At 44.1% G+C, this 27,286-nt stretch overlaps 1 protein-coding gene across 1 annotated transcript; it reads right to left on the bottom strand.

The window, feature by feature from the left end:
* Window positions 1–975: 975 nt before the first annotated feature.
* LOC122037868 (ATP synthase subunit a) lies at window positions 976–4,273 on the bottom strand. Its single transcript, XM_042597323.1, has one exon. The coding sequence runs from the start codon at window positions 4,128–4,130 to the stop codon at window positions 3,210–3,212; it is 921 nt and encodes a 306-aa protein (XP_042453257.1). The 5' UTR covers window positions 4,131–4,273; the 3' UTR covers window positions 976–3,209.
* Between the last annotated feature and the right edge of the window lie 23,013 nt (window positions 4,274–27,286).

Below are 27,286 nucleotides of genomic sequence, written 5' to 3'. Positions count from 1 at the left end.
CAGTCCTTATTTGACTTCTTAGCTGCTTGAACGTGGCGAGGCAGGAGTAGGCGAGAAGGCAAGCCCGCACGTGGGCAATATCTCTAATCTTCCTGTGCATCGAATAGAGGCAACTCCTTCGAGTTAATGTGCAGGGAAGTAGCACTCAGACTAGCAGTCGTTCACAAGAGAAGAGCCTGAGAATCTAGAGCCAGTAAGGTAATCTTCGAGAAGCCACCAGAGGAGATGACCAAGCATTTGAGGCCTTTGTATATCTTCACATTGATGGGAAAAACCGGTATCCAGAGTTGAGTCTTGGTGGACAATGGAGCCGAGGTGAACATCCTGCCACATGGTAATAATCTTATCCAAGTCTGAACACCCTCTTCAGTCTCAGTCACTGATGGAGGCCTAGCTCAAAGGAAAGAATGAAAGTGTCTTTACCTGTGGGCAATACTACTACCCCCACGGAGCGGTTAGCTTTGTTTGTGGTGGATGGGACTGCAGCCAGATTCTGCAAGGAGACGGAGACCAAGCAGAGCCAGCCCCACCCGAGATTGACACAGAAAGGATAGAGACTGGAATAGGCCCTAAGTCATCTCACTTTCTCGCCCAGAAGCAGATGACGAGAGAAAGATTAAGCCTTTTACGAAGAGGTTGAAGGCCCCTGCAAAGAATTCTTAATATACTCTGGAAAAGAAAGCATGGCTGACTGTGTGTTTGAAGATGAGAGCCATAGGCTTACTCTACAGGCCAAGTTGTTTGACCACCAGCACCTAAGAAGATGTAAATAAGGCTGAAGTGCAGGATCCATTCCTAGACTCTTCTCTAGGAGAGGGGACAGAATCACAGCCTACATTCATTAGTAGCCTTCTTTCTGAAGAGCAGCAGAGGCAGTTAATCGTGCTACTCCATGAGTTTAGGGATTACGACGAGATGCCTGGACTGGATAGGAAGTTCATCGATGATCATTTTGATTTGGCCTTTTGTGATCGAAAGAACCTATGAAGAGTTGTCAACCTACATAACCACTCCTCATACCAAGTACCAAGAAATTGGTATCGCCGTCGTTATCATTATAACAATTTCGGCCCAAGCAACTTATAGTAGTCGTGAATGGCGAAATATAACTAGTCTCACATTGCCCCAAAGGCTATTTATACTCCAAAGATTCAAAAAACACACTTAGAAAGAAAAGACGTATTTCTTTTATTGGCCCTACCCCTAATGGCAATTTCGAGCTATTGCATACCCTAACTATAAAACGATCCCGTCCTCGGCCCACAGCAACACCCAACCCCCATCATAAGTATTTGTAGGCTCAACGGCCATTTACTCTTACCTTTACAATATTAGTCGAGCATATCTAAGTCTACGATCTCCCAACTAAATGACGGCGCTGCCTCAATACTCCTATCCTACTGCTATCCTACTGCTATCCTACTGCTATCCTACTGCTATCCTACTCTTGTAGTTCGGCCCACAGCAACAGTCGTAAATGGCTTTAGGCCATTTACTCTTACCTTATCAATATTAGTCGAGCATATCTGTCTCCTACTATCGACCTATCGGTCGCTGCCTCTATTCTCCTTGTGTCGCCCCTTCCCTTCGTTCAGCTCTTCGCCCCTCTCGCATTCGCTCGAGCCTATCAGGGGATACCGTCTTGCTTGCTTGAATTCATAGTATATAGTACGAATCTCTTAATCTGAATCTGACTGGTATACAGAGAATAGATTCTTCCTCTACATGAGAAGACCACGTTCTTTAATTCCAGTTGATCGAAATAGCTCCGCCCACCCTAACCCATCAGCGGTATTTTCAAGGCCATGAGTGGAATCCTATTTCCCGCCTTGAAATACACTTTATAGCGGAGGCAGCCTCAGATCGTCGAATTCAAGCTCGAAAGGACACTCAAGTACAAGTATCTGCTATATGCGCCCTCGCATCAAAACTCAGAGTTTATAAAAGCATTCTTCGCAACACAGAAGCCAAGGAAAAAATCACTATCTGCTATATGCGCCCTCGCGCAGAAGCCAAGGAGAAGAAAAGCATAAAATAAGAGCGATAGCGAAGCAAGAAATGCAAAGAATGAACTTCTTGAGAAGGAATGCTTCCAAGACGAGTCGGGGAAGTCATTTTCTTATGAAAACTTTTGCGATCAGGTAAGCAAGAAGTGAAAGAAGCCCACGTACCCACTCTTCTTTCCCCCCGGGGGCCTCATCCCACTCCTTTGTTGATCTCTTGTATGGGGGACTACACCAATCAATGAATAATCCACGGATTCTTTTCCGAAAAAAAAAGAAGAAAAGATCAAAGTTTTGGATGGCTCTCACAATCCGCCGATAGGGAACGCTTTGTCGGGTGCCCCGTTCTCTTATCTGGCTCACGTAGAACTGATAGGTTCTATTGCTTAAGAGCTCCCCTTGCGGAGAATGGAGAATGCCGCGAATCTCTGTATAGCTGGCCAAAATGGACTCCCTTCTAAAACCTTCTTCTACTAATGCTGCTTCGACATCTCGTTCCACTACGACTTGGTTGTCAATAATGGAAACCATGCGCCCTAAGTCATCATTACCCCCTAAATTAAGGAGGGAATCTCGGGTATCCTTCGGGCGGCATCCGAAAGAAGAGCGTGGTCTAATTGGGGTATAACGACTGGTTGCGGTACCGGCGGAGCCTCGGGGGGAGTCACCGGTTCCCCCGGCAATGGCACCGGACTAGGTGGGGGCAAGAAGGCATTTTGATCATCGCAATAGGCGATTGGAATGCTTAAGGAAAGAACCAAGACCACTCCTAAAAACCCCAATTACACAAAATCTTTGTCAGTTTCTAAAGAGTCCGAAGAAACAAAGTGTTTTCTGACTTTCCATAAGACGTATATAGATACGATCATGAATGCGGCCCTCATGAATGCGGCCCCCCATCAGCAGTATTTTGTCGAGTAGTTTTGAATAGCCATGAACTACTACTGATGGTGCGTCAAGGTGGTGCGTCAAGGATAGATTTTTTTCCAAGAGGAATTGACTTCTCTCTAGAATCAACTCTAAAGGCACTTGTATCGGGGACAACTCATGGAATAAATAGAGTAGAAACATGAGTTGGCTTTGTAGGTTTATTTGGAGAATGAGCGCTGTGAACTATCCGCTTCAAAAAGGATAGTAGATCGAACCGAAACCAACGTCAAGTCAACGAGCTGCCGCCCCCGTTCATCTTCGGCTCCTCATTTTTATTCAATTATGAAATGACTCATTTTGATGGAGATTTGTAGCATCATTCAAGTAAATACAGATTGAGATCGTAGAAACATGAGCTTGTGATATAGCTACACCTAATTCCGGACCGGTTAATGCTAGAACTATAAAGAAAGGACCAGGATCTCCTATGAAATAAAAAAGATTATTCAACAATAGCATAGTCCAAGCAGACCCACTTAAAATCTTTACTGAACTATGACCGGCCATCATATTAGCAAATAAACGTATTCCTGAGCTTAATGCACGAAAACAATGAGGGATTAGCTCAAGGAGTACTAAAAAAGGTGCTAACGGCAGTGGCACTCCTGCAGGTAATGAGAAGCTCAAAAAATGAAGCCCATGTCTTTGAAATCCAACGATCGTAATGCCTATCAAAATCGAAAATGAGAGAGCAAAAGTAATGAGAAAATGACTTGTAACTGTGAAGCTAAAGGGTATCATACCCTGGGGATTACGAAATAACGAAAAAGTCAAAGTGACCGAGATGCAAGGGGAAAACTTTTGTTTCACATTTCCGGAAAGACCACCTATTTGTTCGTTTACCGGGTTCGGCACGAAATCATAAAGAAGCTCTACCAAGGATTGCCAAGCATTTGGCACTGACTTTCCCCCTCCCTTTTTCGTAACAAAAAAAAGAAGAAGTAGGACCAAACCGAGAGTTAGCAGCATAGACAAGGATGGATTTGTGAATGAGAAATAAAAGTTCCCTATCTTCATCATCATTAATGGGTGAATGGAAAATTGCTCAAGTGGGCTGGCGCCGTCCTTGATCCTCATTTCAGCACTCATTCTTGCTATTTCCTTCATCTTGATCAGATAGTCCATTTTCTCACTTAGTATTTCCTGATCTGGATGACAAAGATAGTTGTCTAATCTCCTGAATAACTCTTCAATCATTGGGGAATTTCCATTCTTTTATTGCTCTGCTCCAAAATACATCTAGAGAGACTTTATGAAAGCGTTGGCGTTGGTTTTTCCAACGAAAGACGATGATCTAGAATCTACCAAGGGAAAGAGATTAAGAAAGAAAAAAGAGGGCATGAAAACAAAAACAAAAAGAGAATGTGAGTGAAAAGAGTAGATGCCTAAAACGAACTTGGAAAAGCAGACAACAGAGTTCATGGAACGCAAACGAAAGCATACAGAGTTCTTCCATAAATGCGACTGCAAGGACTGCTCTGTCTCGAAATCCTGTACCGAGAAAGTCATTGACTTTACCTATCCTGTCTCTATTGAATCTAGATATCCCGTAGGGACGAGCGAAGCGACGTGTGACTAAAGGAACGGACGAGCGAAGCGACGTGTGACTAAAGGAACGGACGAGCGAAGCGACGTGTGACTAAAGGAACGGACGAGCGAAGCGACGTGTGACTAAAGGAACGGACGAGCATCGCGACGTGTGAATGGAAAGAATTTAATTAAGAGTACGCGTTCGGTACATATATATAAAGTCAAGGATAGGGGCGAGTAACGGGCACGGGCAGCTGAAGAACGGTGCCGGTACTTTCTTATTTAATAAAGAAGCCCCTGTAGAGGAAAGGTTATGAAATTCTTTCAAGTAACAGAAGTACGCGTAAGGTACAGCCCGTCGTGACCTCGGCCCTTGAATATGCCGGCTCCTATCCAAGATCAATATCTGGTATGAGGAGTTCGCAGTTTAAAAAAGCCCTCGTTAGCTCAGAGAGAGCAGTTAGAGCAGAAAGGCACGAAGACTTCTTATTTAAGTATAGCTGAGTGTAGCTCCCGGACAGAATTTGCAACTACTTTCTCTACTGGGAGGTAACTAAGTTAAGCAAATACCCGTTCCCCATATAGAGGCGTTCAAGTGATCCTTATCCTTTAGTACGCATTCGGGATCCAACCAACCGTGAATTAGAATATGCCAAAGAGTCCTCCTCGCTCGAGTCCATCTTTGAATGCCCAAGAAGTCGAGTGTACTACATAACCTGAACTAGGAAGTTCTAGGGCAGCTGCTTAACTTTAAGTGCCGAACTTGAAGAAATTTTTGAGAAGATGGTACTAGCTTCAACATGTCTCTTGTGCCTCTCCCCTCGAGCTACTTATATCTTTAGATGCCCATGAACTCACATTGAATTCACTCTCCTGAAATAAAGAGAGCATAATAAGTACTCCGTTTCTCTCGCTTAGTCTCATACCCGGTTCAGCGGTATCTCGTCTCTCTCGCGCTTACGCGCGAGAGCCCTCGTTGGCACTCGTCCCTCTCGCTAAATTACGGTAAAGCGAGCCTATCTAAAGATGCGTCAGCAGATTACCCGATCCCCATCAGCAGTATTTTATGGCTATGAAAAACGTATACTGATCTTACCCTTCCCTTCGTTCAGCTCTTCGCCCCTGATTACTGACGGTCGATCCCTAAGAGTGAATTACAGGAGTCGTCATGGTATTTCCCCAAAGGAAAGACCATTGTATACTTGGAGATCAAAACTACGAAAGATCTGCCGTAGTTACTAAATGAATTCATTTAACTACTGAAGTCAAGCCAAAACCCATCAGCAGTATTTGAATTAAAAAATGCATTCGACAAAGCTATATTATATTCTTTCTTTTCTTTTTCGGGCCATTCTTTCCTCTTGACCCGCGCCAGCCCCTAATAATGTCCTTCGCTCCTTGAATCGGACAAAATACTGCTGATGGGTTAGGCCTCGCCGTCGCTTCTTCGAATATAGCCCGCTTCCCGAACTCCATTCGTCGAATTCGCTCTTGCTACGGTGCCCTAGCCAAGGCCCATGCCCGATCGACAGAAGAATGAGTCCGAAGCTCTACCAAAACAAAAGGGAGGGCCTAAAAACCCATCATAAGTATTTAAAGATATTTGAGTTTGAATTTTTCGAAAATGCTGATGTTGATGGCACCGACCGACCCGAGAAAACAAATGCAAATCTTTTAACTGAGCTATCCTACCTCTTTCCATTTCCTACCACTTTGAATACCTCTTTGGGAGTTTCTTTCTTTCAGTTTCTTTTCCCCTAAAGAGGCAAAATACTGCTGATGGGATTGGTAGGCATTTATTTGAACTTAAATTTATCTTATGAAATGTTTATTATTATTAGCGTTGATAGCTCTCTTCTTTAAAGCTTATGCCGTAGAAGCTGACATCGGGCTATTGGCGTTTTATCTGCATCTTCCCGAACAAGACCCGAAAGGGGTTCGCTTTATTTGGGATGAACTCGCAAGGACTCGACCCGAGCGCAGTGAATGAGGCAAGATTTCGTTCACGCAGCCGTTTGGTTTGGGGGGCCTTGTCCCGGGAGAGCTTTAAAGTTAATAGACGGGGTAGATCTTTCGTAGTTTTGAATTGCCATGAACGACTGGTGCTGGGGTAGGAATACGGGATAGAATTTTCGAATTGCTTTCGCATCGCAAGATTGGGCTTGAATTTTGCTTTCGCATCGCAAGATTCTATTCCTTGAGTCTATTCTCCTTTCATTTCTTATTCTTTCTCTTTTCATCTCCGCACAAGCTTATTCTTTATGATTCGCACTTTCCACCGGTCATTCTTATAAGTAAGAGTGCGGGTTATAAAGAATACACAAGTGAGGAAGCGAAGCTAGTTAAATGCACAAGCACAAGTCAGGAAGCTTGTTCTAGTTAAATGAAAAAAGTGAGGAAGCTAGCCTGATTGAGCTCTTTTATGAACCGGTTCAGAAAGTGTATAGAATAAATAGGAAAGCAGATTGTTGAGTGGGACCGGAGCTATTCAAGTAAGTAGGTAGCCATAGACTCTGATAAGAACAGGGTAGCCATAGACTCTGATAAGAAGTGTATCCCATAGGTAGCCATAGACTCTGATAAGAAGTATCCCATAACATAATAAGAAAAGTATCCCATAACATAATGAGAAGTATCCCATACACGAGAGTAGAATTTTCAAACTTATTGAAAGAATGTAGTTAGATAGAATCTACTTTTGTAGAACTTATTGAATGGCTTGCAGAAAGATTAGATAACTTATTGAATGGCTTGTAGCACTTAGGCTTGCTTTTGTAGCACTTATTGAATATTGAATGGCTTGCTCCGAACAGGCAATGACACGGTTCCTCAGTGAAGTACGAATACCAGAGCTGGCAACTAAACTCAACTCAGAACTTTCCCATACCTAAGGAGATTCAAAGCAATGCCCCCGGCCAAAGCCTTTCCAATAAAAAAAAAGTAGTCTTTTCTTTCTTCAATTTTTCTTATAAGTTTTGAGGAATGAGATATGCATCATGATACTTGTAATTTCCTAAGATCTTTTTCAGTAGATGAGTCTCGGAACTCATTTCCCTCAGTCTTTGACCTTAGCATAGCTCTCCTTTAAATCTTTAGAGGATGGCTTTTAAGTTGCATTGCTCAACTTTGCCCCGCTTGACTCTTCCCGTCCGATGCAGTACAGGAACTATTCTATCTCTGCAGTACTTATCTGCCCGGGGTTCATGGTGATTCGACTGAACACTCTGAGCCAGTCACTCGTACCTAGTGTAATAACTATTTCTTTGTTCGTTGTCTGCCCATGGCAACCACCCTCAGAGCCCGGGTACCTCTCTTCCCGCTAGTCATGCCTGGACTGAGAAGCGCTATAGGACTGCCTGGACAGCGAACCAGATATAGCCTCTAGCCTAGCTCGGACAGCCGGGACTGAAGAGAAAGACAGAGCTCGTTCACGAGTGCAAAGGATATCCGCGAAACGAAAGCGAGGTGCTGCAAGCGAATTGAGGTGCGAGTGAGAACGACGCGGAAGACCCCAGTTCGCGAAGCCACTCCTATTCTCATTCGTTTTCATGCGACTCCTATTCGTTCATGTAGTAGACCGCTCTAGTTCAAGTACTCGTATATTGATAGTTCAAGTAGTGAGTGATAGTATAGTTCAAGTAGTGGCTCTACCGGGCATCGCTCAACTGACCTCTTTCCCGGGCACGAAGACTAGAATCGGTCAGCCATCTTCAATCTCAGAAAGAAGAGACTAGAGACTCATGTCGGATAAAGCTTGGTAAGCCTGATCAGACCTAGCGAGGCGAGTTGAGTGAAGCGAGTTCAAGTGAAAGGAGCATACTAGATAAGTGAACCAGTGAGTTCACCGATGAATGAAAGTGCCGAGAAGTCAAGTGCCGATAGACAAGTGAGATAGATTAATTCAAGTTAGAGAAAGTTAGATAGACAAGTGGGGGATGCGGGATCGAAGCGAAGAACGCTGACTCTGCTACTCTGCTCTTTAAACGCTGTCGCTCTTGCCCCTATGGTACCGAGTTACCTAATCTTTTTCTTAACCGACCTCCGCCGGGCACTTCATTCTCTGATTGGCATTACTTCTACCTTCTCGCTACTTCGCTGGCAAGACTCTTTATTCCCATTCTCACGCCAAAACCCATCAGCAGTCTTTTTCTTCGGAGATATGGGCTTCGGGTGCTGGCTTAGACCATGAATCGGGTGCCTTCCCGCGCTTCCCACTCACAAGAATTCAGTCCGCCAGGAATCTTCATTGAATGCCAGTCGACGAGAGCATCCCTTGAGCCATTCACTCCACCTCTTCCCGGAGACCCGAAAGCCCACGTATTTCCTTTCTATTATAATATAATAAGAAAGAACTCATCTCCGAACTCCGGCCAATCGACCGACTGACACGAGTTCGCTGAACAGAATGACGTCGCATGCCCTCCCGACTTCAGGTCTTGCTCCCTTTGTCTGCCTCTAGTTCTGGTCTTTCGTCTTCCCTTAGCCCAGCCTCACCGAGTTCTGATCCCATACTCTTCGTTCGCTCCTCTCATTCTGCTCCTTGCACTCATGACGGGACGGCACCCGCCTACCTGACTCCCCAAACCATAGCATAGAGAGTCCTCTGCTCGGACGAGATTTATTCAACCTCTTTGCTTGTGAGTTCTGAGCCCACTATTAGAGCGTCCTCACGAGCTGCTTTCCATTGGTCTCACGAGCTGGTAGATCGTAGCCTGGGACTGAAGTTTGGTCCTCCGCCAGCCCTTTCTCTCGCTCGATCTCTTCTTTCTGTAGTGAACAGTGAGTGGTGAACAGAGCGATGCATTCCCATTGCTAGGCGTGCAAAGGAGAGGTGGCCTGGGGGAGATTAATTCCGCTACGTGGGCCTTGTCCTCTTTCTTTCTCTCGCAGCCTGGGAGTTTCGGAGCAGAGTCGCAAGCACCCCTTCTCTGCCGGGTCAGCCTTTGATTCGGATTCGCTACGCACCGAGCGAGAGTTCAGTCTTCTTCTTTCCCGGGTCCGGACAGAGCCCGATTTGACTTGATTCACTTCTGACGCTAGCTTGGATTCATTCCTATGCCGTCCGTCTGACCTCGCTTTGAGAAAGAGAGAGCCTGGGCTTCCCTCACTCACCTATAAGATTGAACCCTCCGAGGTAGCTTCCCCGGCAATTAGTGTATCCGCAGCTACTTCTTTGCAAACTGTAATTGGCACACGCATACATTTCTTGCTTTTTGATATATTAGCTATATTTGATGTCGGATAACCTCTTTATTAGCTCCCCTTCCCTTACGTCTTTCTTTTCAGCTCTTCGCCCCTCCCCTTATCAGGAGAGCTCTATCCTTACGTCTACCCTTCCCTGTCGTTCAGCTCTTCGCCCCTTCCCTTCGTTCAGCTCTTCGCCCCAAAAGTTCAAAGAATGAAACTTTTGTTCAGCTCTTCGCCCCACAGCAACACCCAAAAAACCATCAGAAGTCTTTTATGGCTTTAGGCCATTTACTCTTACCTTTACAGTCGAGCATATCCGGGTCTACAATCCCCCTCGCCCTTCGGGCGAGCTCAATCGGTTGATTCCCAAAAGTAATGATGGTATTGCGCTGGCTATATTCTCCTTTTGTCGCCCCTCTCCTTTACAGTCGAGTTCTATCCTTACGTCTACAATCCCCCTTCCCTGTCGTTTCTTCTCAGCTCTTCGCCCCTCTCCTTATCAGTCGAGCATATCTGTCGATACCCTTCCCTTCGTTCAGCTCTTCGCCCCTCGCCCTTCGGGCGAGCTCAATCGGTTGATTCCCTATCGGTCGCTGGCTCTATTCCTGCTATTCTTTCCGTCGCCCCTCTCCTTATCAGTCGAGCTCTATCAGGGATACCCTTCCCTTCGTTCAGCTCTTCGCCCCACAGCAACAGTCGTAAATGGCTCAACGGCCATTTACTCTTACCTTATCAGTCGAGCTCTATCTTAGTCTACAATCGACCTATCGGTCGCTGCCTCTATTCCCCTTTTGTCGGCCCTCTCCTTATCAGTCGAGCATATCTAAAGATACCCTCTCGCATAATATTCGCTCTCGCGCGTCATTATCAAAAGCTCCTTCTGGTGTCTTCACTATTACATACCCTTTCTTCCCCGAAACAGAAATTCAATATATGGTAGGCACTTCTAACTTCTTACATTATCAATTGGGTCACCCGGTTAAAAAGAATTTCAAAATGCCCCGGTTAAAAAACAATTTGATATGGCACGTTAAGTGCGAGACCAATAGGGATAGGGACGAGGACGTCGCCGGAACAGATTCCACTCTAAAAGCTACTTACTCATTCTCAATCTGAGACTGGAACTGAATCCATCCTTATTCACTTTATCCGTTACCATCTTCCTTTTATTCTTAAGGGCAGATCGAAACAAAAGTGGTTTTGAATCTTATACAAAGAAGTAAGAACACCTTATAATTCAGTATAGTCGTAAATTGGGTGCCACAATAATATTGATTTTCTAGTCTCAGTCGTCCGTCGTACCATTCACTGAAGTCAATCCTAATCCTAGAACTGAAAGTTCAGTTGAGGGATCGAACCAGAAGTGCATTCAATTAGTTTTTAGGAAAGCAGACTTCTTAAGTTAAGGAAGCCGGGCAAAACAAAAGGTAGTTAATAGTCATCTAAGTGATCAGTATCGCGCGTCAAATACAAGACTTTGATATTAGCTTCTCGGACACTTATTATATTGTCGATCTATAATACTGAATACGTACTCTCTCCCCCTGTAGGTCTCGCCCAGTCGTTCATGGTATTGAATTCAAAACGTATACTGATCTGCCCACGTCGCCAATGTGTCTCGTCCCTCTCGTGACTTTGATTTCGAGTGCGTCATAGCTCCATCTGTGAAGTATACTCATGAACTCTTATAAATGACCTCTCCCGTCGAGCCTATGGGTCCATTATCTCCCGTCGATCCCTTTCGTCCCTCAGCTACAGTATCATATAAGAATGAAGGAGTATAAATTGCCCCTTAGAATGAATATTTAATTTACTACTATAATAATATATATTAGATTGAGCTGGATACGAAACTACGAAAGATCTGCCCGTGGGTAAATGAGAGTATTACGTGAATGGACGCATTCACCGCTTCGCCCCTGACTATATACGTCAGTCGAGCTATTCTTGAACTTAAGGAGTTCAATTTCAGATAGAATCTAACTAGATCCTATATTTAATACACATGCAACTCTCAGAATCAAAATAGTTTTTAATGAATTCAAATGATAATAAGAATTAGAGAATTTTCTTTAGGGTTAAATAGCTCGCAATACTATAATTTAAGGAATTTGAGGGGAATCATATTAGGAATGTTTTTGTAGCCCTTATAGTTCTCACGTCGCAAACCAATCTTTAGAATATCAATTCTGTGCCTTCACCGGAACCAGGGTCTCGTACTTTCGAAAAAGACCTCGCTATATGAATTTATTGACCCCTTTTGAGTTTAGGCTCAAAGGGTCTGAATGCACCATTATAGCTTCTTCAAGAAATGAGTCGTGATTTCTCTCCCCTCAGCAAATGAGAGTATGTAGTTCATGGAAAGAGAGATTCAATAATCGAACGGTAGACCGAGGATGATGCATGGCAAATAGTCGGGATAAAAAACAAATTGAAGTGCAAATTCGCGCATCATAAGTATTTTAATTCAAAAAAAAACAAATACTGCAAATACTGCTGATGGGTTTTTAGGTCAGCAGTATTTAATTAGGTCGAGGTGCCATAAACTCTACTAGAGTAGCCCAAGATTTGAATAAATTAACACTATTACTCGTTTTGAATAAATACACGAATAAATTAACTTATTTGACCAATTTCTTTATATTTGAATAAATTTAAGTTTCGTTTTAGTTTTTCATTCTTCAGTTTCTGAGTAGCATGTGTTAAGCATATAGCAAAGTTGATCGACTCAACTATATTTCACTCAAAAAAAAGAGTTGACTTTCCAGCTTTCATGAACTGTCTTAGGCAACCGTTTACCGGCTTCGCGGGCCCATTCCGGACCACACATGGCTAAGCTCTTGGGGCGGTGCGTTCTCGAGCCAACTTTCATGAACGGAGGAAACTCTCAAGGAGTGAATTCAAATTCAGCAAGATCACAATTCTCATCTTCACATGCTCTCTCTTATAACCAGTCAAAATTAAATTCGACGAAATGCCAAAACCAATTCAAACAGTATTTTCTTTGCTTCTCATCCCTACTTATTGAATTAGTTAGGGTAGATCTGAGCTTCTTTCTTCTTCTGGAGTGAAGTATACCTTACTCTTTGAATTAACGAATGTAGCGTGAGCTTCTTTCTTCTTCTGGAGTGAAGTAGATTAGTCTTCTGGAGTGAAGTAGATTAGTTCAGTGACTTATATTATCTCTTTGTCCTCATTCAGTTAAATATATGTAGTTTTCCCTTCTTAACTCTTCTTTCTTCGTCGGTGGCATAGCTCAACTGTTTCCACTGCTAAAGACTCACTAGCTCTTCTCTTCTCTTTGTATGTAAACTCACTAGCTCTTCTCTTCTCTTTGTATGGATCACGCTTTAAACTCACTAGCTCTTCTCTTCTCTTTGTATGGATCACGCTTTAAGAGTGGTTGCGTAGATCGCGCTGTCGCTTTTCGTAGTGGTTGCATATGCGGAGCCCAGTCTGGTACCACCGCAGCTTTATATAAAGTTTCATCCCGAGAGAAAGAGGATATCTTCCCCGACCCTAGAGAAGAAAGCTATTGAAAGAAGGTAGCTAGTGGTAGAGTTAACGTTTGGGATCCATCCAGTACGGTATCGATCGTCACAGGACCTGGCGCCGACCCGAGAGAAAAGAGAAAGAGTATCTTTATATAAAGTCTCATCCCGAGATAAATATACGAAATGGAGGAAAAGAATCCCGTCCCATTGACTTTGGTCCGTGATGCCAGGCGCGTATAACGAGAGAAAGAGGCCCTGCAAATCCCCTCTTCTTCATATACTTACCGAGATTGCTCGAACCGGGAGTGTTTGGTTTGCTTGGCCGGTTCTATTGAAAGAAGGTATCTAGTGGTATAGGTCACGGTTGGTATCCCTCCTGTGAGGCTAATCGCGTAGAACGAGAGAAAGAGAGGGTTGAAGGGTATCGTAACATGGGTAGGACCTGTCCCCGACCCGAGAAGATCAGTCCCGAGAAATGGAGGAATGGTTACCCGTCCCATTGACTTTGGTCCGTGATGCCAGGCGCGTAGAACGAGATAACGAGTATAAATGTATGAATGTTTCTTTAGTGGTCCAGTCGTATCTCAAATCATCACATATAGTTTGAGTGATTTCCTTTATTAGTGCTTTAGAGCTCAGTTGATGCCGTAGCGGCTGCGTCTTCCCCGCCTTATCCGAGTCCTCAACCTCCCCATTCATTCACTTTGTCTGTCTATCATCTCCTGATCACAGTCTTCCTATCCCGAGAGAAAAGAGTATAAGAATCATAATCAAACTAACCGATCTGGTCAGCCCGATCCTTATAAGCTCAATTGAGCACAACCGGGTATACCAAAGAAAAGGAATACCACCCGTTCCAGTCCAGATACTCAAATGAACTCAATTCAATCTAAGTGACTTCCATCTAGGGTCATCCCTCTCCTTACAGTCGAATACTGCCTATCTTTTATACGTCAGCGGACATCAGCAGTATTTTCTTGCGAGATTACTTAGGGTGGGGCAATTCAAAACGGAGAAAGATCTACGGGTGAGCTTCTCCGGCATAGCTGCTTGCTTATCTCCCCGTGCCCCGACCTCGAGTCTCTTGCCTTACGTACCGCACCTCTGAGGACGCTGGCCCATAGGATGCAGTTTTCCCTTTTTGAATTTCTCGAAAATGCTGATGTTGATGAGGGGTTGCTTGCTTCCCGAAGAGCTATGCGAGGTGCCGTGAGGTCGGTGCCAGAGATCAGGTTGAGCAAGCCGTGACGGGTTCGATTCCTGTCCAATAGGAGAGTTCAGTTCTTCGGTAGAGGCAGAGGGCAGAAGAAGAGGAAGCATAGGTAGAGGACTCGGATCGTGGGCTCAGAACGGTGAGAAGGCTCAGTTAATGGCTCCGTCGAGTGAAGAGTGAATTTCAGAAGAATGGCTCCGTCGATGAAAGACTCTCCTGGCGAAGAATAATTAAAACATTTCTTTCAAAATACTGCTGATGGGTTCGGGGTGCTTGACTTAGCCGGTTCGGGGCGCAATTCAGAGGCTAATTCATAAGTATGATTCTTCCTCTCCTCGGGTCAGACTTCCTTTTAATACTTGACTCAATTATTAAATTCAAGAGTACTGCTGATGGGGAAAAGATCCGATTCCACTTGAGTCGCTAATGGGCAAGCCCAGGTCTCAAGAGGGATGAGATTGATATAAGGTTTAACAAACGTCTACAATCTCCCTTAAGGTCGATCCCTCACTTACCACTCGTACCTTGAATTGGAGTTGCTTTCCTTGTCAGCAGCCATTCACGACTACGGTATTATAGTCCATGAAGATAAGAGACTGAAGCTTGTTCATTCATAGTTATGAACGCAATACTCTAATCTGCTCTGGTAAACTCTTTCCATTCACTTCTTATTAGTTCCATAGTTCGAGTTGCATGTGTTAAGCATAAAGCATCTTCTGATCTTAAAATACTGCTGATGGGTAAAGATTTGACTCGACTTTTCGCAATTCTGGTCTCAATTTCCTTAGGCAAATCCAAATGCCAAAAACATGGGGTTTTCAACCTTTTTCTAACTTATGTACCAGTTGGAGCTACTGCAAATTCAAAACTGGCTTTCGAGTTTAAGTCAAGGTTTTGCGTACAACCTGCTCCTAAACAGTACTCGATAACTAAACAGTACAGTCTTGCTATAGAGTACATAAATTAATTACATTAATTACTTGCGAGCAACTCAGTAGCGAGCAATACACACAGGAGTTACAAATAATAGAACTAAGGAAAGACTAATACCATCAGAATTACAATTAGAATTAGACCTAACACTTAAGACTGAAAATATGCCTGCGAGCTCCTCAGGCTTCAAAAAAGTGACTACTGGTACTACTGCTGCTACAGATGCTACTACTGCAGTTACCGGTACTAGGGAAGCGACTGGGGATAGGGATGCTGACCCTATTGAAGTTCTTGTTACTAGGGCGGCTACTGGGGATAGAGATGCTGCTACTGGGGCTTGCGCAGTTGAGAGGCAAGTTGCTCTTGTTAGAGTTGATACTCTTGAGGCTGGTCAGTTAACACTTAAGGAGCACCTTTGAGTTAAGGATAGGGCTACGTCTAGGGTTGAGGCCTTGGGAGCTAGATCAGAAGCTTTAGAGTTTAACTCAAAGTAAGCAGTACACAAACTGCTACTAAAGAGTCTTGCTAGAGTAGAGTACACAATTATTATATACTTTCTTAATCGACTTACGCACGTAGACGAAAGTCTATCACGTATATTTACAATTAAAAGTATGCAGCAAAAGTGCTCCTCCGCTTTGAATAGTCAATCCAAAGCATACCGTTCCTACTTAGGAAAAGAGTTGCGAGCAACTCAGTAGCGAGCAATACATACATAAGTCGGCAATTACGGAAATGAGATCATACTTATATCATCATCATTAGACTTATACTCAACACTTAAAGTACTTCAGTTGATGTTGGAGTTCCGGCTTTTGAAGCTGCTTGAGTTACGGCTCTTGACGCCGCTAGTGCGAGGGCTGCCGCTGTTCAAGTTACTGGTGCTAGGGCTACCGCGGGTGAAGTGACTTTAGAGTACAGTAGGGATGCTCATGCTTTTGAGTCCAATGGGGCTGCTGGTCCTACTGCTAGTGAGTACATCGCTACTTCCGGTGCTGCTTTTGAGTATACTAGTGTTGATGCTCTTGAGTCTACTGGTGCTCTTGAAGTTGCTATAGAGTACACTGCTCCTGCTGTTGATGCTCTTGAGTCCATTGGGGCTGCTAGTCCTGCTAGTGTTGCTACTGTTGAAGTTGCTCTTCAAGTAAAGGATAGGGCTCCCGTTAAAGTTCCTATTGCTGCTTTTGAGTTAACACAGTAGTAGGCTGTTGAGGAGGGCAAAAGCAGGTATTCCACTTTTGAGTTGAGGCCGTGTACGCTAAGCCTCTTGAGGAGGGCACCCTACTTAGTCCTACTCTTTATACGCACTAGACGCCTACAACTTATACACTACACACGTACACCTTAGACATAAATTAGTTGAGTTGCGAGCAACATATACTAAGCAATTAAGACAGGAGTCATCAATTCAGGAAATGAAGACATACTTATATCATCATCATTAGAAGCTGCTTTTGAAGTTACTTACGTTGAAGCTGCTTTAGTTACTTCTTCAGGTGCTTCTGTTGCTTTAAAAGTGACTAGTGCTGCTAGTGGTGCAGTTACTGTAGCTAGTGAGTCTACTGTTGCTAGTGAGTACACTGGTCCAGTTACTCTTGCTAGGGCTGCGGCTGGTGAAGTTCCGAGTAGTGCTACTAGTAGGGCTCCTGTTAGTGAGTACAGTAGGGATGCTCTTCCTACTAGTGAGTTAACCCTAAAATAGGCTTTTGAGTTAACCCTGTGGGCCGCGCTTCTGGAGTACGCCAAAAGTACGTCTTCACCTTTTGAGTTTAGGCCCTGTACACCAGTTGCTCCTAAGCAACAGAGTGTACAACAACTATATTAAACTATAATACGCGTACAAGTTATACATATAAACTTAAGAGTTGAGTTGCGAGCAACACAGAGCAAGACTTTAAGGAGGAAGAAACTCCGGAACTAAGGACATACTGATATCATCATCATTACACTTCTTTGAAGCTCTTTTTGAAGCTCTTTTTGCTGCTTTGGAAGTTGAGAGTGCTGCTGCTGGTGAAGTTACGGTGGATAGTAGGGCTGCTCATGCAGTTACTGGGGCGAGTAGGGATGCTGATGCTAGTGAGTACACTACTGCTGCTGTTAGTGAGGCTAGTGCTGCTTTTGGTGTTGATAGTGGGGCTCTTGAAAAGTTGCTTTTGATGCTGCCTTTGCAGCTGGCACTTCAGACTATGTTGTTGATGCTGCTGGTGTTACTAGTGTTACCGCTGGTGAGGCTAGTGAGTAAAGGATTTAACACTTACTAGCCTCTTGAGGAGGGCAAAAAAGAGGTCCGCGACTTTTGAGTTTAGCCGGTAGACACTAGGCGGCTCAGGGGGTACTGATTACACTTAGTGCGTATAAACAGTAGCACTAGACGACTACAACTTATATATACACTATACGCGCACACGTTATACATATAAGAGTTGCGAGCAACATATACTAAGCAATACAGACAGGAGTAATCCATTACGGAAATGAACACATACTTCTACCATCAGCATTAGACTTCAAATTGGAAGCTCCTTTTCAAGCTTTTCAGTTGCTAATGTACTTGCTACTTTAGTTGCTCTTGGTGCTGCTATTGAGTAGAGTGTTGCTGCTGGGGCTCTCGCTGTTTTAGTAGCAGATTTAGATACTGTTCAAGTTGCTCCTGGTGCTCCTAGTAGGGCTGCTGTTCAAGTTGTTGTTCCTAGTGTTCCCACTCTTACTGTTGCTAGTGTTGCTGCTGCTGCTGGTAAGTACTGTAGGGCTACTGGGGCTACTAGTCAGTTAACACAGTAGGACGCTCTTGAGTTAAACAGGGGGTACCCGACTCTTCAGTAATAACAGAGGAGGGTGGATCCCAGGAAGTACAGCAAGTAAACAGACTTAGTGATACTGTTTCGTAGCACTAGACGCGTACAAATTAGATACATAGACTTAAATTAATTACTTATACACTTAAGAGTTGACTTGCGAGCAACTCTTAAGCGAGCAATACAGACAGGAGTAACAAACTAGGGAAGTAAGGACATACTTCCATCATAATGAACATACTTCACACTTGACGCACTTTTGAACCTCTCACTTCAGACTCTACTGCTGCTGGTGAAGTTACTGTAGATAGTACTGCTATTGAGTACAGGGGTGCTGCTGTTGAAGTAGTTACTCTTGCTAGTACTGCCATTGAGTCTACTGGTGCTGCTACTGTAGCTAGTGCAGTTACTGGGGCTAGTGAGTACACAGGGGCTAGTAAGTACACTGGTGCTGCTACTGTTGCTGGTGTTGGTGAGTGCTGGTGTTGGTGAGTATAGTAGGGCTGCTACTGGGGCAGCTTTCGAGTCTACTGTTGACGCTGGTGCGTATATTGAGGTAACACAGTAGTACGCGTCTGAGTATACCCTGGGAGGCCACCCCCATTGAGTACGCCAAAAGTACGTCCTCCACTTTTGAGTTTAGGCCTTGTACACTAGTTGCTACTAAGCAACAGAGTGTACAACAACTATATTAAACTATAATACGCGTACAAGTTAGACATATAAACTTCTTAGTTGACTTGCGAGCAACTCTTAAGCGAGCAATACACACATAAGTCGTAAATTACGGAAATGAGGAAAGACTTCTATCATCATTATATACTAAACATTTGAATCTCAGCATTATATACTCAACATTTAAAGCTGCTTTAGTTCCCTATGTTGTTGCTTCTGTTGCTCCTGCTGTTGGTGATGCTACTGTTGCTAATATTGAGTATACCACTGTTGCTACTGCTGCTCTTCAAGTTACTCAACGCTAGGGCTACTGTTGTTGCTGTTAGTGAGTATAGTAGGGCGGCTCATGCTTTTCAGTCGTATACTGCTGCTACTAGTGTTGCTGAGGCTAGTAGGGAGGCTACTGGTGCTACTAGGAGGGCTCTTGGAGTTACTAGTGGGGCTGCTAGTGGGGCTACTCTTGTTGCTAAAGTCAATCCTGATCCTACTAGTAGGGCTACTCTTGAGTAATCAACTAGGAGGGCTACTGGGGCTACTCGGAGATAGACGAAGTAAACAGACTGAGGGCTACTCTCCAGACTTAGTGCTACTCTTTATACGCACTAGACGCGGACAACTTATATATAAACTATATGCGCACACCTTATACATAAATTAATTACAGAGTAGCGAGCAACTCTTAAGCGAGCAATACAGACAGGAGTCAAAAACTAGGGAAGGAAGCACACACTTATATCATCAGCATCATACTTCAAATTTTAAGCTTCTTTTGTTCCTTTACTTGCTGCTAGTGAAGCTAGTTTAGGTGCTGCTCTTGATGCCTTTGCAGTTATACTACAGGTGCTGCTGTACGCTGCTGCTGTTACTAAGTAGATAGTTAACGCTAGGGCAGTTACTGTAGCTAGGGCGGCTGCTGATAGGGCAGTCACTCTACAGTAGAGTAGCGATGCTTTGGAGTCTGAGTCTACTACTGATGCTAGTAAATATACTAGTGCTATTGCAGTTGCTATAGAGTACACTGGTGCTGCTATTGATGCTTTGGAGCTATCACTTAGGGTTAGTTGCTTTAGTAAATGCTAAAGAGCTGTACTCTTGGTGATGCTGCTCTTGGTTATAGTGTGACGGCTGGGGAGTAATACACTACCAGGGCTACTAGGGCTACTACTGAGTTAACACAGTACTACGCTCCTCAGTTAAACCATAAGGTCTTAGACTCTGCAGTACGCCAAAAGAAAAGAAGGGATGCAACTTTTGAGTTTAGACGGCGTACACTAAGGCTCTTGAGTAAGACACTAGTAGGGATACTCCTATGAGCTAGACGAAGTAAACAGACTGAGTGCTACTTAAACAGGAGCACTAGACGACTACAACTTATATATAAACTAGATGCGCACACCTTATACATAAATTAGTTGAGTTGCGAGCAACTCTTAAGCGAGCAATACAGACAGGAGTAATCAATTCTAGAAATGAGCACATACTTATATCATCATCTGAAGCTGCTCTTGAAGCTCTTAGAGTTCCGGCTATTGTTGCTCTTGAAGTAAAGGATAGGGCTCTTGGAGTTACTTCTGTTGTTGCTCTTGAAGTAGCAGATGGTCCTGCTGCTGCTGAAGGAAAGCATAGTACCGCTGGGGAAGTTGATATTGGGGCTGCTGTTCCAGTTGCTCTTGGAGTTGCGGCTATTGAGTAGACCACTGGTGCTACGTTAATTGCTTCTGTTGGGGCTGCTGCTGAAGGAAAGGATAGTACTGCTAGTGTTACTGCTCTTGAAGTAAAGCATTTCATGCTTACTAGCCTCTTGAAGAGGGCAAAAGTACGTCTTCGACTTTTGAGTTAGCTATGGGGCTTTGAAGTAGGGCTAAAGAAAGCACCCGGCAAAGTCTCATTTGGGGCTTTTGAGTTTCTTGATGCTTTTGTTGGTCGTGCATACTTTGAGTGTAAAGAGACTTTTCTAAGTGTACAGATATAGGATAGAAAGAGACTTATGTCCTGATACTTCATACCTCTGTCCTGTTGCCGGTGAGAGGGCCCACCGAAGGCCCTAAAGGGGTTACGGTACGAAAACAAAGTCAGGATGGAATTTCCATAAGTACAAAGTAGGGGAAAGGGTGGTCGAGATAGAAGGAACGGTTTGGGAGTTCAGGGTTCCAGCTCAAAGAGTAGACACAGGAAATTCAAAACAGGGGTTCGAGGTTCACCAGTGAATACCTTCCTTGGGTTTAAACTCTACATGTACAATTAGTGTACAAATTTCTCTAACTGATTTATATAACTGATAAAGTAGGGTACAGCACAGGGTCAAAAACTAATTCTAAGGACTCTTAGCGCGCTAAAACTTAGGTTGGAGGTCCTGGTGGACCTTTGTACACGGCCCATTAACAAAATCAAACCTGTACTCTGACCCTTTTGGGGCTCACCCGTCCTCGGCCTTTGGGCTTACCTGTACTAAAGAGACTGTTGCAACGGAAAGGGTTGTCCTTGCCCTAGTTGGCCTCGCCCAGGCACTGGTTGTCCTTGTACAGGTAAAAGTACGTAGACCACTAAGAAATCAAACCAGTAGAGTAGACTTTAGAGTAGAGCTGACTTTTGGGCCAGTAGAGTAGAGCTCCCTTTTGGGCTTACACCTGTACTAAAGAAACTCTTGACACGCCACTGGTTGGCCTTGCCCAGGCACTAGCCACACGAAGGAAGGAGATAGGCAGGTAACCGGTACCAAATCCAATTAAGGATAAAAGAATTTACCTAAGGACAAATTGCCGTACAGGGTGCTCCAGATACAGGAACGCTTTAGCCATTAAGGGTTCCTGTTTGAACAGTGATAACGTCCTTGCTTTAAGCTCAACTTGTACAACCGACTCGTCCTTGGGTTTCAACTCGAATACCTTCCTTGGGGTTCAACTCTACGTAGCTATAGAGGGTACAAATTTCTACAACTGACTGACGTACAGGTCGCACTCAAAAACCAATTTCTCTATAAGCAAACACGCGCTAAAACCGCGTTTGGGCCTCCTGTTGGGGCGTATAGCGCGTATCTAAGCGTATCTAATCGTATGGTAGTACACGCCACATTAACAAAAAGCAAACTTCATCCTAGAAGTCACAGAAGAGCTACTTAGGTAGGCGAGGCACAGAAGAGCAACTTAGGTACTAGAGGTACAGAAGAGAAAGATCTGACCCCCAGAGCAGATAGGCAGGTAAAGGGCACCCAGAGCAGATAGGCAGGTAAATCCGAAAAACAAAGTCAGGAAGGAATTTACCTAAGTACTAATTGGTACCCAGGTACGGGTAAAAAAATCATTCTAAGGACGCCAGCGCGCCCTACAACGTCGGTTAGAGGTACAGTTGGGGCAAAGGAGGAGTACAGGGGCCATTAATCAATTATAGGTACTGTTGGGGGTGTTACAGATAGGGGAGAACGCCTTAGGGTTTCCAGTTAGGTAGGCGAGCTACTTAGGTGTTACAGATAGGTGTTCCAGTTAGGTAGCCAATTTAGGTAGGCGAGCTAGGTAGGCGAGCAACTTAGGTACTAGAGTTAGGTGGTACAGTTAGAGGTGCTCCAGATAGGTATAGATTAGGGGTTCCGTGGTACAGATAGAGGAACGCCTTTGGGGGTTTCCAGTTTAGGGGTTCAGGGTTACAGTTTCAGTAAGGGGGTAAAGGACATAGCCTACCAGAAATTCAAAACGGGGTTTAGAGGTTCCCCAGTGAATACCCTCCTTGGGTTTAAACTCTAGGGGTACTATAGAGCTTGGGTACAAATTTGTACAACTGATAAAGTAGGGTATAGCGCAGGGTAAAAACCAATTGAGCTATAAGCAAAAACGCGCTAGATAGCCGGTTAGAGGTCTAACGCGTGAATGGGCCCCATACCCCTAACATCAGCAGAATTTTCTTCTTTCATGGCTGAGCGTAATTCACGCGTTACGCGTTAACTCGAAATGCCAAACAAATGGTTTAAGATCTCTAAATGCCAAGGGGATTTGAACTTATATCTTTCTTTAGATGCCATTTAATACTACTACATGGTCTCCAACCCCAACTGGAAAAGGTTCAACAACCCCAACTCGAACTACAGGGTCCGCAACCTCAACTCAAAATGCCAAGCCCCCGACCGAAACTCGAACTACAGGGTCTCCTACCTCTACTAACGGTTCTCCAACTTCTACTTTAGGGTACTAAACCTCTACTACAGGGTCCCTAACCTCTACTAAAGAGTCTGCAACGTCAACTGAAAATGCCAAGCTTATGATTTAATATCTCTACAGGGTCTCCAACCTTAGCAGGAACAAGGTCAACAACGTCAACTGGAAATGGCAAGCTGATGTTTACTAACGGGTCTCCAACCCCAACTGTAAAAGGGTCTCCAACCCCAACTCGAAATGGCAAGCTTATGATTTAATATCTCTACAGGGTCCCCAAGGTCAACTCGAACTACAGGGTTTCCAACCCCAACTGGAAAAGGGTCTCCAACCCCAACCCTCAACTCAAATAAAGTGTCCCCGACGTCAACTCTAAATGCCCCCAACGTCAACTCGAAATGGCAAGCTTCACTTCACTTCATGAACTCCAACTCGAAAGCCCTTTTTTGATTTCCAGTAGCTACTCCACGAATAGAGTTAAAACACAAGGAAGGGTATAACTAGGGAAACTCGAAACCCCTAACTCAAAACCCCTCCCTCAAACTCGAAACCCCTAACTCAAAACCCCTCCCTCAAACTCTCAAGCCCGTTTTCGTTCCTTCCTTATTGGAATGGTTAATATAGATCTCTCAAAATTCTGCTTCAGTGTTTTTAGGCTGAACTTCTTTCTTGAATTCCCGTTTATTGAGTCCGCCCAATAAGCAACGCCGTCAGTGGCCGGGCCCGCGAAGCAGGTAAACGGCAGCCTAAGATCTTGAATTCAAGCTCGTTCGTTCACGAAAGTAGGGTCAAAGATCACCAGATGCGCAATGCGTGACGAATGCAAGTCGAACGGCTAAAGATGAGTTTGATCCTGGCTCAGAATCTGAGTTTGATCCAAAAAAAACATCAGTATAAATTTGCTAGCGCAATGCTTAACACATGCAAGGAGAACAGCAAAAGTAGATCAATTCGGTACTGAAAAAGTAGCAAAAGTAGAAGAATCTGTTGCTTGAAAAGGAGATAAAATAGACTCTTTTGTTGCTTGATTTCATATCAATTTTGAGCTGCAAAAGTACCTCAATTCGGTACTGCAAAAGTAGATCAATTCGTTTCACTTGCTACACACTTTTTATATCAATTTTGAGCTGCAAAAGTAGAGAAATTAGGTACTGAAAAAGGAGAAGAATCTGTTCCTTGAAAAGTTGCTAAATTAGGTACTGCTAAAGTATAATCTTCTGTTGCTTGAAAAGTTGCTAAAGTAGAATCTTCTGTTGTTGCTTTTGAAGTTACAGTTAGGGCTGATACAATGTTGGTGTTGGTGTTGGGGCTGCTACTGTTCCTGGTGCAGTTGTTGTTGATACTGTAGCTACTAATGCTGCTACTGTTGCTCTTGGGGATGCAGATGCTGCTGCTGATGATGATGCGTTTAGTAGTACAGCTTTTGATGCAGCTGATACTGTTGCTGTTGGGGCAGCAGTTGGAGTTGTTGACAAAGTAGACCACGTTGTTGCTTTTGGTGCTTTTTTAGTTGCTAAAGTAGACCACGTTGACAAAGTAGACTCTTCTGTTGCAGTTCCTAGTGTTGCTGGGTCTTCGGCTTCAGCACCTTCGGCTTCGGATGTTGAGTAGGGCCTCCTCGGCTGTTGAGTTGATCCTTAGCTACTTGGCTGTTGAGCTGGCACTTCGGGCTCTTTTGATGCTTTTGGTACTTTTAGAGTTGCTACTGATGCTTTAAAAGTTCACACTGTTCCTGCCTTCATAGTTGCTGCTTCTGTTGGTGAGTCCACCGGGGCTGCTATTGTTGCTGCTTTCGAGGCTGTTGAGTTAAGGATGTTGCTACTAGTGCTGTTACTGTTGATAGGGCTAACGCTGCTGTTAGAGAGTTAGTTGCTATTGCGGCTGTCAACTTAGTAGGGCTCTCTGTTGGTGATGCCTTTGCAGTTGAATCAGTTGCTACTGATGTTACAGGTACTGTTGCTAGGGTTGATGCCTTTGCAGTTCATGTTGATGGGTCTTCGGATGTTAGAGTTCCTAGTTAAGCTGCTGTAGCTACTAATGCTGATGATGATGCGTTTAGTAGTACTGCTTTTGATGCTGATGCTGGTGTTGCTGTTGGGGCAGCAGTTGGAGCTGGCACTGCAGCTTTAAAAGTAGCTACGGATGCTGCTGGTGCAGTTGTTGACAAAGTAGAAGACTCCGTTCTTGCTTTAAAGTATAATCAGTTGGTGCTGCAAAAGTATAATCAGTCGGTGCTGCAAAAGTATATCAAGTCGGTGCTTTTTAACCTCTCACTTCAGAATCTGTTGTTGCTTTAAAAGTAGTTCATAAAATAGAAGAATCTGTTCCTGCTTCAACAGTAGATGTAGATAAAGTAAATGCTTGAAAAGTTGTTGCTAAAGTCACATCAGGGCTGTTGGAGTTGGTGACAAAGTAGACTCTTTTGTTGCTTGAAAAGTAGATAAATTAGAATCAGTTGGTGCTTGAAAAATAGCTAAATTCGTTGCTTCAAAAGTTCCTAAAAAAGTAGAATCAGTTGTTGCTTGAAAAGTTGTTGCTGGTGCAGTTGTTGCTTTTGGTGCTTTTTTAGTTGCTAAAGTCAAAATGCTTTAGTTGCTACTGTTACTAGGGATGCTGATGCTGCTGGTGCAGTTGCTCTCGAGTCCAGTACTAGGGATGCAGATGCTTTCGCAGTTGATAGAGTAGTGCTGCTTTCGAGTCGTACACTGTTGCTGATGTTGCTCCTGCTTTTGAACTGTCACTTTGGGCTTTTGAGCTCTCAATTAGGGCTCCCTTAGTTGCTAAAGAAGTTGCTGCCGTTAGAGTTGCTAGTAGGGCTGGGTCTTCGGCTGTTGGAGTTGATCCTGGGGACGGAATTTACCTAAGTACAAAGGAGGGTATTGGGTACTAGGGATAGAGGAGACCCATTTGGCGGTACTCATAGAGAAGAAAGGGTTACGGGACAATACAGATAGAGGAACGCATAAAAAGAGTAGCTACGGCAAAGGAAAGTCAAAACTGGCTTTCCAGTTTGCACAGTGAATACCTTCCTGGGGTTTATTAACTACAGGTACAATAGAAGAGACAAATGTCTCTAACTGATAAAGGAGGGTACAAGGTGTTACAGATAGAGGAACGACGGGGTACTAGAAAGAGAGGAACGACTTAGGGGTTACAGCCCAAAGAAAAGAGTACCCACAGGAAAAGCAAAAACAGCGTTTCGAGGTTGACCAGTAATACCGTCCTTGGGTTTAAACTCTACGTAACGTACAAAAGAGGGTACAAAGTTGATCCTTAGCTACTAGGCTTTTGAGCTGTCACGCACTTCGGGTTTGCTTTATAGTTGCTTTTATAGTTGCTCTTGCAGTTGCTCTTGCAGTTGATGAAAAAGTAGCTAAAGTAGAATCCGTTGTTGCTTTAAAAGTTGCTCCTAAAGTAGAAGAATCTGTTGCTATTGCAGTTGTTGACAAATGTTTTCCTGAGGAAAGACTTAAGGCACAAAGTCTAAGTTACAGACTCTGTTGTACAAGTTTAAAAAGACTCTAAGTAGGCTTTGGGGCTCTTCATTTCCTTCATTTCCTGGTGTTGAAGTCGCAGACTCCGTTGAAGTTGGAGAAGTATCAGACTCTAAGGTACAAGTAGCGGACTCCGGCTTTCCTGAGGTTTCAGACTCTAAGGTACAAGTTGCAGACTCTTCAGTAGAAGTATCAGACTCTTGAGTAGAAGTAACAGACTCTTCAGTAGAAGTATCAGACTCTGGGATACACTCTTGGGTACCTGAAGGTATAAGTCAATTTCCGGAGTAGGACTTTGGGCTTTTGAGTTTTTAGTTGCTTTATTAGTTCCTGCTTTTGATGCTTTAAAAGTTGTTCCTAAAGTAGATAATGATGTTGCTGTTGGAGCTGTCAATGCAGACTCTAGTGTTGCTGTTTCAGTAGACCTCTCACTTAGAGATCCTCCTTTGATGTATAGGATCTCAGACTACGGTGCTGCTGGTGCAGTTGTTACTGATTATACTTACTTATAGGGATAGTACTACTCGGGATAAAACACCTTCGGATGTTGAGTCAGCACCTGCGGCTTCGGCTTCAGCACCCTCGGCTTTTGAGTTGGTTGAGGCTCGGCTTTTGAGTTGGTTGAGGCTCGGCTTTTGAGTTGGTTGAGGCTCGGCTTTTGAGTTGGTTGAGGCTTTGGACTCTTAGAGGCTTTAGAGGGGCAAGAGAGACAGAGACTCTTAGTCTTTTAAGTAGGGTACAGATACTTATACTTATATACAAGATACAGTTATGTACTGATACTGCCCCTTATGCTCTGTTGCCGGGGAGCGCAACCGAAGGGGATAGGCAGGTAAAGGTACAGTTAGTACACCCAGAGGACAGAAAGGGACGAGGACAGAAAGGCAGGG

Source organism: Zingiber officinale, unplaced genomic scaffold (assembly GCF_018446385.1).
Source record: "Zingiber officinale cultivar Zhangliang unplaced genomic scaffold, Zo_v1.1 ctg99, whole genome shotgun sequence".
In the NCBI taxonomy this organism is placed as follows: Eukaryota; Viridiplantae; Streptophyta; class Magnoliopsida; order Zingiberales; family Zingiberaceae; genus Zingiber; species Zingiber officinale.
Note: the sequence above shows the minus strand (reverse complement) of the source record. Positions and strands in the feature narration are given on the sequence as shown.

Excerpts from the sequence above, each read along its gene's own strand:
- LOC122037868 (XM_042597323.1), bottom strand. The coding sequence starts at position 4,130 with ATGATTGAAGAGTTATTCAGGAGATTAGACAACTATCTTTGTCATCCA.